Genomic DNA, 18482 nt, shown 5'->3' with positions numbered 1-18482 from the left:
TACCAATAATATAATGATTAGATTTGGAAACTTGGCATCTTTTTAAAAAATGTGCTTTCTTTTCCCTGTGTAAGAGACTACTAAATCATTTGTGAATGACCTCTGTTACATAACACCTACATACCTGCCCCTGTAAGAACTGACCTTAATCTTCAAAGACTCTGCCTTCAACACTTAAAAAAGTCAATAACCAGAGTCCAAAGAAAAGCAGTTACTTTTTTAGACCAAGTTATTGGATAAATGGTCTTGTCAATATGGCTTAACATTAATATGGCTATAACATAGGGACTAGTCCCTGTTTTTTATTTTGACCTGATCACAATTCTTTAAAGTCTAGACTAGATTTCCATATGTTTTCCACATTTTATTCTGACATCGTATCTTTTAAAAACAAAAGGATGCAAACATTTGCACTTCTCAATGTTTTTTTTTTTTTCCATAGATAGATGTGGGTTCACTTATTTCCTTTAGGCTTTTTATCACCAAGAATCCAAGTCTGATTTCGGTACTGCCCATTTTGTGTGAAAATTTACGAAGGCGTCATCTTCAAAGCAACACTCCAATTGGGCTTCTTCACTGTTTAGCTGCATTATTTCTTCTAGGACATTTGTAACAGACACAACAAATATAAGAATTTCAGTTTGGGGTTCTTTTTTTCCTTTTTTTTTTCTTTTTTAAAATAAGTATGTTTCCTGCTCATTTGTGTTTTCTTTTCTTTGAATATATTGCACAATATTTTATTATTAAAAAAAGGTTTTATGTCTCAGGCAAAAAGTTTTTCTCCTTCACTTGGGAGGTGTTAGTGTGTATTATTTTCTAAAAGAGGTAAGTGGTTGTCTGTGTGGCCATCCTCAAAGGGAACCTAAGGAGAAAGAGAGGGAAAAAAGCAAATAATTAGTTTTATTTCTTACATTCTTTCCTCTAAACACAAAGTTGTATTTTGGACAATCCTTTCTAATTGCCAAAAGCTACTACCAACCTATCTATGTATCTGGGTTTTTTTGAGGCAGGGTCTGGCTCTGTCACCCAGGCTGGAGTGCAGTGGTGTGTTCACAGCTCAATGCAACCTCAACTTCCTGGGCTCAAGTGATCCTCCCACCTCAGCCTCCCAAGTAGCTGGGACTACAGGTTTGAACCATCTTGTCTAGCTAATTTTTTCTACCTTTTGTAGCAATGGGGCTCTATGTTGCCTTGGCTGGTCTCAAACTCCTGGGCTCAAGTGATCCTCCCTCCTTGGCCTCCCAAAGTGCTGGAATTACAGGTGTAAGCCACCATGCCCGGCCCATAGACTTAATGATACTAAGATGTACTGATCAGCACTGTGTATACTATACCACTTACAGAATTGACAGGTTTATAGGATCCAAGTCTGAAACGACAGCAAATTATTTCAACTATAAATTTTCCAATTCCATGTAACATGCCTGTAATAAATAATAGGTTTATGCTTTTAATAAATTATTTCCTAAACTGCTATTTAAGAATAAATATAATGGAATAGATTACGGAAGAAGACAAAGCAGTTTGCATTATTCACTTCCATGGTTAAAAATAATCAAGAGAGATATGAAAACAAATGGATTTCTTTTAAAAAAAATCACAAGGCCATATAATTCATGATCTGAGCACAATCAATCTTTTGTGGGGTTTTTTTGTTTTTTTTTTTGAGACAGAGTTGCTCTGTTGCCCAGGCTGGACTGCAGTGTTGCAATCTTGGCTCACTGCTGCAACCTCCACCTCCCAGCTCGAGCAGCCTCATTCTTGTGCCTCAGCCTCCCAAGTAGCTGGGATTACAGGCGTGTGCCACCACACCTGGCTAATATTTTATATTTTCAGTAGAGATGGGGTTTCACCATGTTGACCAGGCTGACCTGGAACTCCTGGCCTCAAGTTGATTTGCCAGCCTTGGCCTCCCAAAGTGTTGGGATTACAGGCGTGAGCCACTGCATCTGGCCTGAACACAATCTTTTCAAGATTTTCACACACCAATATAATTTTGGAAAATAAATATCAACAACAAAAATTTAAATAGATTTAAATGAAGCACTAACAAAGAATTCCCTAAGAAAAGCTATTCATTCATGTAAAAATATGATTCTAAGTATAATAAACTACCCAGCTCCATCTTATACTAAATAGGGACTGAAGGTAAAGAAATAGTTGTTTCTTCTTTTTTTTATTATACTTAACTCCCAATTTTCATCATTACAATTCAACAAATAACCTTAGTGAATTCCAGGATCTCAGGGTAAAATCATAAACACATTATTGATTAAAAACCTAGTTTCATGTACTGTATAATTCAAAGTACTATAACACATGATTTTACATACTGTACAGTTAAAAATACCTTAAATGCCTTCTAGGCATTTTCATATTTAATCCTGTAGCACACTTGCAAATTAGATATTATTATTGCTATTTTTACTGACTAGAAAACCTCAAAAAAGGTAAGTGATCTCTTCCAGGATACCATCAAGTAAATGGCAGAACTTGCATTCAATTCTAATTCAATCTGACGTTAACACCCAGGATCTCTAACTCACCATTATATAATCTACCTTACATCACTGAAAACAATGAAATTAGTTATGCTTACTGGTTAGTCAATATAATTTTGGAGTTATGTAATTAAATATTAAAGAAAAAGCTACTTAAATATCAAAATATGAAAATATGTATTTCTTGCCCCTTAAAGAAGAAGCATCTCAAATGTAAGCAACACTTTTAGAAATTATTAGACAAAAAAGAAATGGTTGTTAACCTGTTGTCGAAAAGATTCCTCCAACAATACCACAGAGTCTTACAAAAAACTGCCAGAATGGCATATGCTCCTCAGTAACTGTCACCATAAGAGAACTGAGATCGTATTTCATAAATATCCCAGAGACTCCATGGCTGCCTGCAGCATGGTTAATGATACGTTCCTAAATGGTAGGGGAGAGATAGGAGGAAGAGAGAAATAGAATTCATCTCATTTGGTTACTTACATGCACTCAATATTAAGCCCTATAACCCTACTGTAAAAGAAGGACATCCACATTTCTTTATGAACTGTCCTACTAGACTAAGCTCTTCAGAGACAAATTATTTTGTATTTTTGTGTGGTTAGCTTTGAAACTATCAAAAGAGCAGAATCATTCTTTCTTATTTTCTCAAAAAGGTCACCTTAGATACAAGTTTTCTACTGAGCTCAAGAGCTTACAAATATATGGCATGTTCCTCATGCTATAACTAAACTGCAAGCTTTAGGAATACAAATAATGAGGCTAACTGCTACCGAGGAAAATTAAAACAGTTTTATGTAGGGCATTACAAAACCCTTTTCCTATAGCACTATACTAGCACAATACAGCCTTATAAGCCATATTGATCAGGTTTCTAATAATGACTATGTCTTAAAGCTCTAAAATGCTCAATATCATGCTGAGTTATAAATATATTTGTCACTACCTATAAGTGTAGAAGCTGTTTTAGGGATCAGGGCATCTACATAATGAAAGACAAATAATGATTCACTTTGGATTCCAGAACGAATGAATGTCAGCCCTCTCCCTCCCAACCCCCATCCTGCACTTTATCATTTCCAGTTACTCCACTCTTTTTCAAGTTAACAAACTATTTTAGTTACCCTATCAGTATAAACACATCCTTTGACAGTCAAAGCCCTGGGCTTCTATTTTATATATATATATATAGAATAGAATATATATTCTGTTTTATATATATATAATAGAATATATATTCTGTTTTATATATATATATATATATATATATATATATATATATTTGCTTTTGCTATTTTAAAAATATATCCTAGACATAATTTCATGTTAGTACATAGAGATCATCCTCATTTGATTTTTAACAATTGCCTCTTCATCCATTGTGTAATGAGGCATCTGGATTGCTTTTTATCTTCTACTGTTACAGATAACAATGCAATGAATAGCCTGAAACACACATTTTTGGCCACTGTATCTCTAGAATAGATTTCTAAAAGTGAGGTTGCTGACTCAAAGGGTAAATGCATATGTCCTTTTGCAGATACTGCCAAACTATCTTCCACAAAGATTATGCCATTTTGCATTCCCATAGCACTGCATATTTGCCTGTTTTCCCCAAAGCCTTGTCAACTCTATGTACTGACTTTCAGGTGTTTGCCAATCTTACAGGTGAGAAATGGAATCACTCCACTTCTTAAAGAAATGTTGAAAGGCACAGTATGTTCATATATAAACTTTACCTAGTTTCTTTGTGTGAGTGTATATACTATATACGCACATAACTATACATATATATGCAGTTATATGGGCTTGTATTATCCCCCAAACCAAGTGAAAAGCTACAGACACATGACACTTCACCCCTAAAAACTTCAATACCTAATCTAAGAACAAAAAAATTCCACAATTATTGAGGGCATGGTCATCATGAGTTATAAGGCTAGTAAAAGAAAACACCATATAAAGGAAAGCAACATTTTTTAAAGCACTTAAATTTCACCTTAGAACTCTTCTGAATGGAAGTATTTGAATATTCAAACAATAAAATAAGAAAACATGACCCCAAAGAGATGAGAATTCTATGAAACTGTCCAGTTGCAACACTTTGCTCATCGTTGTCAGTATGTATTTACAAGATCACACCACCCTGAGGTAGTGGAATATCCTTCATATCAGTCAGATGAATACAAAGCATTAATTTAGGAAAGCAAACCCGCTAAATTTACTATCTAATCCATAATAACCATGTATTCCCAGAGAGAGCAGTACATTTATTAATAACACAGAATTCAAAGAATCTGCTGCCAGATTAGGAACTGCTTATATCAATTTATGAGAAAACATATTACAAAATTAAGACATCAAGAATAAAATAATGTCATCACAGTTTAACAATTTTAAGTCTTAATGCAACAGAGAACACTTCAGATTTTTTAACATCTACTTTTATTGCTCTCAAATATACTAAAACTAATTTCTGACATATTAGTAATGTAAAACAACATGTGAATTCATTTCAAAACTTCCACAAATTTTTAAATGGGGGAAGACACCAAGTAAAACGCCACCTTATTCTGTAGGCAGGAGACTTTAAAATGCTTTTTTTTAAAAAAATCACCAAATCATTTTAGCAGGCAGACTCAACTTACCCTCTCTGTCACAGAAAACTGATGGGTGTCTGCTGATATTTTATATGTATGTAGTTTTGTTGGCACAACTGTAATAAAATATTGGAACATCTGGTTGTCTAGAATAAAAACAAAACTTTTTATCAATTCAGTAGCAACAAAACTACTGCCAAATATATTTTTCTATTAAATACATTTAACCTGAAATTTAGCTGGATGTGGCGCTCACACCTGTAATCTCAGCACTGTGGAGGGCTGAGGAGGGAGGGATTGCTTGAGTTCAGGAGTTTGAGACCAGTCTGGTCAAGAGAGGCAGACCCTATTACTACAAAAAAAAAAAATTTTTTTTTAATTAGCTGGGCATAGTGATACACGCCTGTGGGTCCCAGCTACTCAGGAGGCTGAGGTAGGAGGATCACATGAGCCCAGGAAATCAAGGCTACAGTGAGCCATGATTGTGCTACTACACTCCAGCCTGGGCAACAGAGCAAGAACCTGTCTCAAAAAATAAAAATAAAAACATTTAACTTCAAATTTAATGTTAGGTACAACTTAATATCTAACAAAAAAATCAAACATTTTAAAAGAACCAATGAAAGCAATATATTTACACTTGGCAAAACAAGTTCTCAGCATAAGATGGGCAATACAGATATTTAAAAAGATGAACTAGTGATGTAAATATTCCTTATAATCATTATCATCCATTTATCAAACATGAAAAAGCAGCATTTCTTTTTTTTTTTTTGAGATAGGGTCTCACTCTGTCATGGCTGGAGTGCAGTGGCTCAATCACAGCTCACTGCAGCCTCGATTTCCTGGGCTCCAGCAATCCTCCTACCTCAGCCTCCTGCATAGCAACTATGCTGCACAACACCAAGTCCAACTAATTTTTTTCATTTTTAGTAGAGACAGGGTTTTGCCATGTTGCCCAGGCTGGTCTCAAACTCCTGGGCTCAAGAGATCCTCCTGCCTTGGCCTCCCAAAGTGCTGGGATTATGAGTGTGAGCCACTGAGCCCGGCCAGCATTTCTTTATAGTACAGAAACTAAACATAAAATTATAAGAGAATAACTACCACAAGACACATTTTCAGTTTCTGCTAGTATCTTAAGATATACAATAAACCAAAATCAAATCAGCTAGCCTTTGAATAAATAAAAGAAACCAATATCACAGCAGGAAGGTATCTAAAGAAACTACTCAATGATGGCCTGCAGTTACTGTGTAATCAAAAGGATCTTTTTTTTTTTTTTTTTTTGAGACGGAGTTTCACTCTTGTTGCTCAGTCCAGAGTGCAATGGCACCATCTCGGGTCACAACAACCTGTCTCCTGGTTTCAAGCAATTCTCCTGCCTCACCTCCCAAGTAACTGGGATTACAGGCATGTGCACCATGCCTGGCTAATTTTGTATTTTTACTAGAGACAGGGTTTCTCCATGTTAGTCAGGCTGGTCTCGAACTCTTGAACTCTGGTGATCCGTCCACCTAGGCCCCTTAAAGTACTGAGATTACAGGCCCGTGCCTGGCCAAAAGGATCATATTTATATGGTCACTAGACATCTGTAGCTTTGACACAAGTTTTAAATACCAGTATATTATCAATTACTAATTAATTGTAAACAATTACCCATTCACATAAAACATGTTAATTCTCTAAGTTTCATTCTAGAAAAATTATTAGATACACCTATCCATAGGTTCAACTAGATAAGCAAGTAAATCTTTTTATTTTCTTTCTGTTAGAGATGAAGCATCTCAAGTAGAGGAATGTTAAGAAACAGCCCAAAGTCCAGGTTATTAAGTGGCAGAGTGAGAACTTGAACCCAGGCAATTTTACTCAAGGTGAACATGGTATTAAATTTAAGCAGAAAAAATTCTCCCAGATTTAAATAGAAGCTTGCATCCCTTTGTACATAAAAGAATAAAAGCTGCCGGGTGCAGTGGCTCATGCCTGTAATCCCAGCACTTTGGGAGGCCAAGGCAGGTGGATCACAAGTTCAGGAGATTGAGACCATCCTGGCTAACACAGTGAAACCCCATCTCTATTGAAAAAAAAAGATTAGCCAGGTGTGGTGGCACGTGCCTGTAATCCCAGCTACTTGGGAGGCTGAGGCAGGAGAATCGCTTGAACTCAGGAGGCAAAGGTTGCAGTGAGCCGAGATCGAGCCACTGCACTCCAGCCTGGGTGGCAAAGTGAGACTCCGTCTCAAACAAACAAACAAACAAAAAAGAGTAGAAAATTTGACCTTCCTCTCCACTTCTCTCTCACTCATGGAAGGAATGATTCATCTGCAAAAAGTAATCATGTGTGGCTAAGCCACTCAACTAGATAGTATAGGCATTCTCTCTCTTAAACAGTTCTGTCTTCAAGACATATATATCCACCTCTCTACCTTTAGGAAAGTGAGCTATCCCTGCCATTTGAGAAGCTGGCAGGGTAGGAGAAGTATGCAGTTAGGTTATCCAGTTTGTGGAAGCACATATAGGTTATTTTGTTTTCATAAGCTTAATAATAAAGCTGCCTGCAATGCTCTCAAAAGAGATCATTGCTTGGCTCATTTATTTACTTGACTAGAGTTTTTTTTTTTCAAATACCACAGCCTCTTCCATGCCCTTTCTCATATCACAGGCAATCTCCTTTATTTTCTTCATAGCCATTTGCCCTAACACTTATTATCTAAAGATCTAATTCCCTATAGGAATGTGTGCTCTATGAGGGGCAGGGATAGTCTATCTTGTTTATCCAAATTTGCACTGCATTAAAGATGTTCATTGCTAAGTAACCTCTGTAATACTTCTGGAGAGCATCAGGAAAGGGCTAGTTACCTGACACAGCAGATATATAATGTTGATTTTTTTCTATTTGGAAAAAGAAGCCCAATAAAACATAGTATGAAGTAGAAAAGCATACAACCTGCTTTAAAGCTTTGTATCACCTGGTGATACTCACCTAACAGCATTTCAGAATATGACTCTAAATACCCCTTAGTTTCTCTGAATTTAGAAAGAAGTATACTTAAAAACAGCTTTTTGAAAATTAACTTGTTTATATTTAGAAGAGCTTCTGTACAAGAATATGTAGTTCATTTTAGCATCTTGAAACAAAGCATTTGACCAGTATGTTTCCAAATGAGCATCTTTCAGGCAACATGTAATGAATTTCAGTGGAGAATGAATGTATGCTTAGATTACAGACTAGATCATACTGACTAAAGCTTATAAATCTCAAAGTGTTTCTATCCACACATTTCTAAATTTAGTACACTCAGGTTTCCTGAAGTGAAACACTCCCTATGAACACAAAATATTCATGAATGTAAATCAGTATTCTAAATTCTAAACGTCTTTAATATATCTGATTATATCACTGCTAAAAGGTAATGAATACGAATAAATCTAAATAGAATATTAATAAATCTACTTAAACTAATAAAAAACTAAATCCTTAATTACAATTTTACAAAGGATAGAATTCCTACTAGCTGAATAAGCTTCAGAAGTCCTTAAAATGTCCAACAGCTGGAACATGGTATATGACTATTTTAGAGAGAAGCAATCAAAAACCCACAGACAACATGAAAATAGACAATTTGCTAAAAAACTAAGAAAATCTTTCCATATTTGGATAGACTTGATACTTTAAATGATGGAGCAGAAAGTTAAAAAGAACATTTAAAAAAGGTTATCTGTGCTATAATGTACTCCTATGTTAATAACCAAATCATTCCAGAATAACTCTAGGTTTCTGATATTTGTAAAATTCTCCAGAGAGGTTTCTAAAATAATAAATATGATTTTAAAACTGAACCTACACAAAGAAAATTATTCTTCTCATAATGTTGAACCTTTCTTTCATTATTCTTTGGTGAATATAAAAAATGCAGTATGCCCTATGAATGTATTAACGTTTCAGCTATTTCTACTGTTTAAATTCCACTACTTCTGCCTTTTAACACCTTCAACTTTTAATTTCAATTTCTTTATTCTGTGCTATGGCTCATTTTTGAACATTCAAATTTCATCCACTACTAGGACAAATTCTCTCCACATATATCTCACTCACCAAACACTTAAGGATTATCTTTAAACAGCAGGTAGAAAGACACTGAAAATATATATTAAGCACGATTTTCTCCACGTAAAATCCAACAGTAATTATTACTTACGATCTATAGCAATTTTTTCAGTTCCATCTAAAGGATTAATAATTGCTGGAACAAGCTCTCCAAAAGACAAATGATCTATTCTATGAGAAAAGTTGTAAGCTAAAAGGCAAAAAATAAAAACAACTTAGCAGAGTAATTACATTATTCAAAAGTACATGCTACAGGCTGGTTTACATCCTTATCTATTCTCAAATGAAAATGTTTAAAATATACAATATTTTAAGCCATATCCCTTTGAGAAAAGTAAATTTAAATATACACGAATTAAATGTATAAATTCTGGGCAGGGAGTGGTGGCTCACGCTTATAATCCCAGCACTTTGGGAGGCTGAGGTGGGTGGATCACGAGGTCAAGAGATCAAGACCATCCTGGTCAACATGGTGAAACCCCGTCTCTACTAAAAATACAAAAAATTAGCTGGGCATGGTGGCGCATGCCTGTAATCCCAGCTACTTGTGAGGCTGAGGCAGGAGAACTGCCTGAACCCAGGAGGCATAGGTTGCAGTGAGCCGAGATCGCGCCATTGCACTCCAGCCTGTGTAACAAGAGCGAAACTCCGTCTCAAAAAAAAAAAAAAAAGTATAAATTCTGACAAAATGCGGTATCCTAAATTTTATAATTATATACAAATTAACTTCTAGAAAATATTACTATAATAATAAAAGCCAAAAATATATATCTCTCTTTTTCCAAATCATCATATAGTAACTGGACTGTATTGGCAGAATTGGAATGATGCCATGCAGCCAAATAAAACTGATCTTATATATCTTTAATACATACTATTGTTAAATGTGATCAAACTAATTTTTTGTGGAATCCAATACTTGTTTTGTCCTCTAAAGCAGACTTTAAAAATGTAAGTCTTATGACAATCATGATACCAAACTAACCTGGATACTTTATACATGTCTATACATCCATATTTCAATATGCAAATGGAAATAAACTGCGAATATATTCTTTTCATTATCCCCAAAAATTAGCAGAAATGTGTACAAAGTTATATAAAGTACACTAGGCTTTCCTCCCTAACCTCAACAACCCTGAGCCATGACCAAATACAAATGCAGATTAAATCAATTAAAAAATTTATCTTTTCCTTTAGATGAATATCTGTCTTCAGAACAGCTCATTTTCAACTACACTGCATCTGCACTTTTAAAAGAAGTATTAGACAAAGTATTTTTTTTAAGTACATCTTTATTGAAAAAAAGTCAGAAACTACTTACAGTCATGGTTGACCAGTGCTGCCAAATGTGCATGACCACGAGGATGTGGAATTGCCCTGAAAGGAGAAAAAAATATTAAAGTAATACCATTTATGCATATAATTAATTAAAATCAGAAAGTGGATCTTCCCTAAGCTATATAATTTTTCTTAGTACAAAATAACATAAGAATGCATTTAGCCTATGATTGAGCAGACAAGTCTACTCATCTCAGCAATGTACTAAACTACTTGGGGGTTGGCAAACATTTTTGGTAAAGACCTGGATAGTAAATACTTTAGGGTTTGTGGGCCAAGATGCAAAATCAGTGTATTATGTAGTTACATAATGAGAATAAGCAATTTTCACAAACTTTTCATTGATATAATAGTAACAACTGAGTGCTTTTTTTTGTAATAGAACTGTTTTGCAGGGAGATTACATTTTGTTAAACTGGGATTTAGAATTAGCGTTCCCTATTTTCAAAACGGACCATAAATCTTTATCTGATAATGATGATCTACAATGAAATTTTAAGTATTTCATCTTTGAAAATATGAATTCACAAGTACGAGTTGAGCATATTCATTGCTTGTAAGACATTTAAAGAATTCTAGTAGATTCTTCTCTTAATATTTATTTACCTTTAAACATGTCATTATATTGCAGATTAATAACTTCCAATCTAAGTTAAAGCAAAATTTCCTCAATTGTACAGTTAAATGAATTTGAAACATGGAAATTTCCTTTTTATTTGCATCAATGTCTGAAGTTCTGGAACTACACAGTTTGAGGTCAGAAAATATATCCAAGTATGAGAATAGAGTCAAGATCCTTGCTTTAACTTCTGACAGCAAAGGCTATCAAACCATGAAAAGTAAAAGAAACCACTCAAAATCACTAGTTATTGAAATAACTTTACAATATAAATTTCATAGATAAGCAGTGGTTTTAGGCTAAATTCATTAAACATTGTTTTTAATGAATTAAACATTGTTAAGTCTGCATAAAACTTAAATTTCCAAAGATATTCTCTGCTCAATAATTGTAGCTGATGTAAATTTTCTCATTCAGAAAAATTCCAATCTTGGTCCTGAGCTCAAAAAATTTCCTGCTAGGCCATCAAACTGCTGTGTAGTAGGGCAGGATGGAATATTCAGTCTTTTATTTCTGACAAAAAACCATGAAAAAGACAATATTTGGTCCATAAGGGTAAATGAAGTTTACCATTGGCACACCAGTCTAAAATGCATAATAAATTCAAATATTTTCTGCAAAGTACTCCTGATGATACAATGAATAACAGTAGGCATTAAATACAGTACATTTTCACAAGATTTGAAATGCATCCAAGTAGGCTATTTTCTGCTCCACACACCACCATCAGTTATAACACATTTGTAACACACCTTACTAGATTCCACTTTAGGTTGCACTGAAATTGTGTTCTGTCAACTTCTATAAAAAATATTCTTGCCTATAGTTTTTGCTGCAAGCAGGCTATTTGTAGATACTAATTCTTCAATCATTTCAAATTCAGCATTAATTCCTCAAATAAACAATAAGCGTCTAGTAACATCTGTCCACTCACCAAGAGCTTAGAAATCACTCAAAATCTCCTGGCTTTTTTTTTTAGTTTTATTTATTTATTATTTTTTGAGACCGAGTCTCGCTCTGTTGCCAGGCTGCTGCGCAGTGGTGTGATCTGGGCTCACTGCAACCTGTGCCTTCGGAGTTCAAGTGATTCTCCTGTCTCAGCCTCCAAGTAGCTGGGACAATAGGCTCGCGCCACCACGCCCAGCTAATTTTTGTATTTTTAGTAGACAGGATTTTACCATGTTGGCCAGAACGGTCATGATCCACCCATCTCTGTCTCCTGAAGTGCTGGGATTACAGATGTGACCCACTGCACCCAGCCTCCTGGCTTGTTTTTTAACTGACTATTAGTTACTGCTCTCAATGTCCTCATCTACTGGAATACTTTTCTTGAAGAAGGCTAATCATCTAATTGTCTAAAGCAAATTTGTTTTCTCTGGATTCATTTCTTTAGCTTTTGCAGTCAAACATTGTTTCTTAGATTTATCAATACATGGATGTTGGTAAATAATGAGGTACTTAAAGACTACAGCTTCATTTTCACTTTTTATGATAAAATTCTACAGTTTCTGGATATTCCAATTTAAATTTTCTAATTTTTCTGATCACTGCTTTTTTATAGGTTGGTAATATTGTGATGAATGCTCAATCTGGTACTATCAACATATACTGTATTCTTTTTAGCACAAGTAAGTAGTGTCATTGCTTAATAAGCAGGATCTTCTGCAGCCAAATTTGATCAAATAATCCATACTCCACTGTTCTTTAAATGCAAAATTTGGAGTCCCTATTTTCTTTAACATAGCAACACAATAAATAAATAAAATGTTGCAATACAAGAATACACATGGCACTTTTAATGCTGTCAACTAATAACCGCAACGCTGTAATTCATAGTACACCTAAGTACACAGTAATGAAAGAGTAATATAGTTTCTACCAGAATTACTCAACTGTGGTATTGTAATACAAAAGCAGCCATATATAAACAAATGAGCATGGCTATATGCCAATAAAACTATTTTTGGACATAAACTTAAATGTCATATATTTCTCATGTATTATATTATTCCCCTTCTGATTTATTTTCAAACATTTAAACATGTAAAAACCGTGGCTCGGCAAGGTGGCTCCCGCCTGTAATCCCAACACTTTGAGAGGCTGAGACAGGTGGATCACTTGAGATCAGGAGTTCGAGACCAGCCTGGACAACATGGTGACACCCCATCTCTACTAAAAAGACAAAAGTTAGCCAAGCGTGGTGGTGGGCTGCCTGTAATCCCAGCTACTTGGGAGGCTGAGGCTGGAAAATCGTTTAAACCCAGAAGGCAGAGGTTGCAGTGAGCCCAGATCACACCACTGCACTCCAGACTAGGCAACAGAGCGAGACTCTGTCACAAAAATAAATAAATAAAATAAAAACCCTTCTTAGCTCATGAACCGTACAAAAACAGGTAGTAGGCTGAATTTGGTATATAAGCTATAGTTTATCCCTGCAATAAATCTTTGTTCAGTTATACACTGTTATATTTCAAATTTAACCTGTTCTTTTAACATCTTTATACCTCTACAAGTAAGTATTATCCTTCCCTGTTTCTGGTTAAAATAATGAAAAAAATCACTTTGAAGATCTCCTTTACCACAATCCTGCTTTACCTAGTTACCAATTCTAGCAATTAACTAAAAAATTGAAAACCAAAACTCTCAATAAAAGATCCTTCTTTATTTATAACCAATTAACTGCCACCATTGTCAAGTTTCAGAATATGCCCTGGTAGGTTTAAACATTGTTTAATTTGTTCAATATGGTACCTAGCAAAACACCAGGCACTTAAAAAAAAAGGGCAATACAATCATTAGGAAAACGTATTAACTAATATTTAACACAAAGTATACTAAAACTTTGCTCAATAAAGCATTTCTTTATGCACTGGAATAATTGGCAGTGTGGTCTGGTAAATTTTTCTGTGTTCACAGTGAAGTATATTACCTCCAGCTTACTACTAAAAGAAAGTCTACTGTCATAAATTATTCCTAGCTCCACTCATATTGTCAGTCTGACAGTGTTCCTACTATTATTTTCAAACAAATTCAGGGACATTTTTCTGAATAAACAAATTACAATACTACACGCTGAATATCCCTTATCGAAAATGCTTGGGATCAGAAGTTTCAAGGTTTAGATTTTGGAATACATACATTTTATTTGCCAGATAGGCCTCCCTAATCTGAAAATCTGAAATCTGAAACAATCTTAAGCATTTCCTTTGGGCACCATGTTGACAATGCTCAAATTTGGAGTATTTTGCATGTTCCAAATTTGGAGCATTTCAAACATCAGATTTTCAGATAAGGGATGCTCAACCTATATATTTTACTTGGATGATCTCTCTCACCACCCGGGATATTACTCTGAGAGGAATAGAGAAACTGCTTTAAATAAAACCTCCTTCTTTATTTTCTTAACAGGTGTATTCATTTTATGAAATAATAGCATAAGTGAGCATCTTATTCAAAAAATTAAAAGTTAAAAATCAAATTAAATCACCCTAGTACAGACTCTTCATAGGGAAGATGGATATTCAGAATTTACCTATTTCTTTCCTGGGATATTTTCTACTCTGTCAGAAAGGAAGCTAGCCTAAGTGATTTTCAGTGGATGAAAAGTTGTTCTGGTGGGTAAAGAGAGGCATTTTGAGTTGTCAGAATTATTGGGGAGGGGTGGCTATTGGTATTTACTGGACAACAGCCACAGAAACAAGGCATCCTGCAATGACATTGGTCGTCTCACACAAAAAAGATCATCCCAAGTTTTGTGTGACTTTCAAATGCTCTAAGAGATATTTGTGTACATGAAAAGCCCATTAGAATAATCTGAGTCTAGAACTTAACTCCACTTAGCTGTACAAAGCACCTGTTATAGTTTTAATATATACTAAATCTCCCAGAAAACTAAGGGAAGCTTCTATTCTGTCTTGTTTAATATTATATTTTCAGTAAGTGAAAACAACATACTTGCCCACTGTTATGTGAAAATTCCCTGCTACTTTATTGACATATAGATGACCATGAATTCTGCATGCATCTGGAGACTGTGATGAATCATCTTCCCTGTTAAAACAAGAAATATTATTTAAAGCATATTCAATATAGTTACCATTTTATGATGAGAAAACTGTGTACAGAAAATCCCTAATGATCATTTTTTAGGTAATATCCTAAATGTCAAAAATAGAATAGCAGTTTCCTGAAGTCTAGACATCTATAAAAATTACACATGTATAAAATGGGGAAAAATACTTATTTAATATCTATTAAATTTACATAAATTTAAAAGTTCATGGTTCTTCAACTGTAACCAGAAGACTTAGTCCAGCAACAGAAGAAAGACTAAAACAAAAAAAATTAGTCCAAAAAGGCATGCTTTCTTCATTTATTTCTGCCACGGTAGTGGGGAGAGGGAGGAAGGGTAGAAATATGACTAAGTAAAGGAAAGGCATGCCACCTAAGTTCAAAGAGACAACGACATTTTCTTCCTAAGCAAATAAAAACTCTCATGTATTTTTAAATTTAAATTGTTATGTTTATGATTATAGCATTTCCGAATATCCAGCAGTTTTTTTGTTTTTTGTTTTTTGTTTTTTTTTGCGATAGAGTCTCACTCTAGCCCAGGCTGGAATGTAATGGTGCAAACTTGGCTCACTGCAATCTCTGCCTCCTGGTTCAAGCAATTTCTTCTGTCTCAGCCTCCCGAGTAGCTGGGAGTACAGGCATGCATCACCACGCCTGGCTAATTTTTTTGTATTTTTAGGAGAGACGGGGTTTTCACCATGTTGGTCATGCTGGTCTCAAACTCCTGACCTCAAATGATTTACCCACCTCGGCCTCCCACAGTACTGGGATTACAAGCATGAGCCACCATGCCTGGCCTATAATCTTTAAAATAAAAAAATTAAAAAAAAAAATTATAGCCTTGAAAAAAAAGTGAACTAAAACTTTCTAACCAAAGTTTATATATCCTCATAATAGTAAAACTAACTTTTCTTAAAACTTAATATAATTTTATATGGAGGTATACTACATGTAAAAAAGAAAATTAAATGCAAATGAAATGATACATGTGTGATGATATTGATCAAAATCACAGGCTATAAATTTGAGAGTAAAAGGCATCTTTAGAATACAGAATGATTCTATTTTCACTTCCTAAGAAAAATGATTCAGAAAACTAAACCAACACTTTAGTTCTAATTATGTCAAAACAAATTTATAATAAATAGCTGTACATTTAAAGCATAGATTTCACCTTGGTGGAAGAGCTGTTGATGCACTTTTAAAAGCACTTTTAAATATCACATCTTGAAGTGAATGCTCTTCTTGTAGCCTACTCTGAATCAGCTGCAGCATCCTAAATAAGACACAAACAATAGTTTAGAACTACAGTAAGGTACATAAAGAGAGCTGACTCTTATTAAAAAATGATGAGGTTTAGCTGACTTAACTAAACCATACATTTATTATAACAGGATTTCATAATCTAAAATAACATGCCAAGTTTTCTTTGGTCATTTCCTTGAAAGCAAGTGAAGCAGGAAGGCTAGAGGTCTAATAGCTGAGCTCCATAAGCCTATTTGATCCCATCAGTAAAGGATGTGCAGTCAGGACCACAAAAGTAGGGCTTCTACTCACTTAAATATCTAAATTCATCTTTCATGCATACATGCACAATTACAAAATTCTTATTTTTGTCAAATGTTGAATGAAATATTGTAGATGCAAAGAGTAAGACAAATAAGGGTCTATACAACAGACTTGATGGATGTGAAGTGGCACATTACTCAGTATAAACTCATACTACAAGTATCTAATTTTCATTACAAGAATTTTTCTCTCTCCAATATTTCTACCATTGAGCCATGGTATCTCCTACAATTTTCAGCAATAATTTTGTGTCATAAGATGTAGTCCTATTTTATCTCTTTTAATTCTATTTCCTTAAATAACTAATATTCGACGTCATCTGTAGTAAAGTTCAAACTTGGTAAGTACAAAAATTATATACCGTGAGGAGGGAAGAATAAATAGAGCACAGATAATTTTTAGAGCGGTGAAACCATTCTGTATGGCACCATTATAGATACATATCTTTATACATTTGTCAGAACTCACAGAACATACATTCGTCATCAAGAGTGAACCCTAACGTAAACTATGGACTTTGTGTCAACATAGGTTCACTGATTATAGCAACTGTATCTAATCTGATGTAGGATGTTGATAATGGGGGAACCTGTAGGGGTGGAATATATGTGCCTAACTACTCTAATAAAATAAATACCTATATATAACTTGGAAAAAACTTATAAACATAGGTACTTACAAAAAGTAAGCGAATGTAAATCTCATAATATTTTACCATTCCACCAAAATGATAAAAATAAGCACTTTCTAGATGTGCAAGTGGAAGATTAAAAACTTATGCATCATCTATCTATTACGAAAATTAGTACAACAGGCCTATTTAAGATAACAAGTCATATTTATACACGTTATTTTTGCTGGAATAAAATAAATCTTAAATCTAGACATAAAAAGTAGGAAATACAAAGGCTCTGTCCAGGGTTTGAAATTTACAGTTAAAGAGAGATTAATTGGAATCTTCAATATTTTAAGTATTATAGAAAACCAATTGAAAGAAAATTTAAATCTCTTAGAAAATTCTACAAGTAAAGAACATTTTGGCATGCACATTATTTAGGAAGATAAATATCTTGGGTATCTACAAGCCATTCAAGAGCTATTCAAGAATGTTTAGAAGCAGAAAATGATAATCCAGGATGCTCCAAGAAACCAGATTCCATCTTCAGATTCAGACACTTAAAGACTTAAAATCTTTGGATCCAATGCCAGCAGAAATGGAAATCTTCACCTTTTTTTGTGTGTCTTGTATTTCCAGAGTTCTATTTTTGATGCATGGCACTGATCAAGGAGTTTGATGCCACCAAACTATACATATGTATATATAAATGCATGTATTATGTGTGTGTTTATGAAAAAAATTTTGTCTTCAGTGTGCCAATAAATATCCCAAGCCTATATTCACACATGAAGGTATGTAGAAAACTCTACTATGATGGCAAATTTATATCATCTTGATAGGAAAAACACAACCTCTTCTCCCACTTATTATTACTAGTTTGGAGCATTGAAAATAATTCTAGATGAAATAAGAAATCTCACTTTAATATTTCTGGATCAAAGTAAAGTATTTCATCTGTGGACAGCTTTCTACCAAAAATTCCAAGAGCTCATGGACAGCTAATATTCAGTGCTTTTGTTCACCCACATTCAATTTCAACTTTCACATAAAAA

The 18482-nt window shown here is 34.3% G+C and overlaps 1 protein-coding gene across 11 annotated transcripts in view; it reads right to left on the bottom strand.

Annotated features, from left to right (window-relative positions):
- Positions 1-349: 349 nt before the first annotated feature.
- The window catches only part of ERGIC2 (ERGIC and golgi 2), a 63246-nt gene continuing 45113 nt past the window's right edge, over positions 350-18482 (bottom strand). For all 11 annotated transcript variants that reach the window (XM_078339011.1, XM_078339009.1, XM_078339010.1 and 8 more), the window contains 8 exons: positions 16417-16518; positions 15126-15221; positions 10536-10591; positions 9303-9401; positions 5156-5253; positions 2765-2927; positions 1342-1424; positions 350-862 (listed from right to left, as the gene is read on the bottom strand). In XM_078339011.1, the coding sequence (XP_078195137.1) occupies positions 800-862; positions 1342-1424; positions 2765-2927; positions 5156-5253; positions 9303-9401; positions 10536-10591; positions 15126-15221; positions 16417-16518 (760 nt within the window). In that variant the 3' untranslated portion in view covers positions 350-799. The remainder of the gene's footprint in view (positions 863-1341; positions 1425-2764; positions 2928-5155; positions 5254-9302; positions 9402-10535; positions 10592-15125; positions 15222-16416; positions 16519-18482) is intronic.

This window comes from Callithrix jacchus, chromosome 9, assembly GCF_049354715.1.
Source record: "Callithrix jacchus isolate 240 chromosome 9, calJac240_pri, whole genome shotgun sequence".
NCBI lineage: Eukaryota > Metazoa > Chordata > Mammalia > Primates > Cebidae > Callithrix > Callithrix jacchus.
The sequence above is the reverse complement of the archived record's forward strand: the minus strand, read 5'-3'. Positions and strand labels throughout refer to the sequence as shown.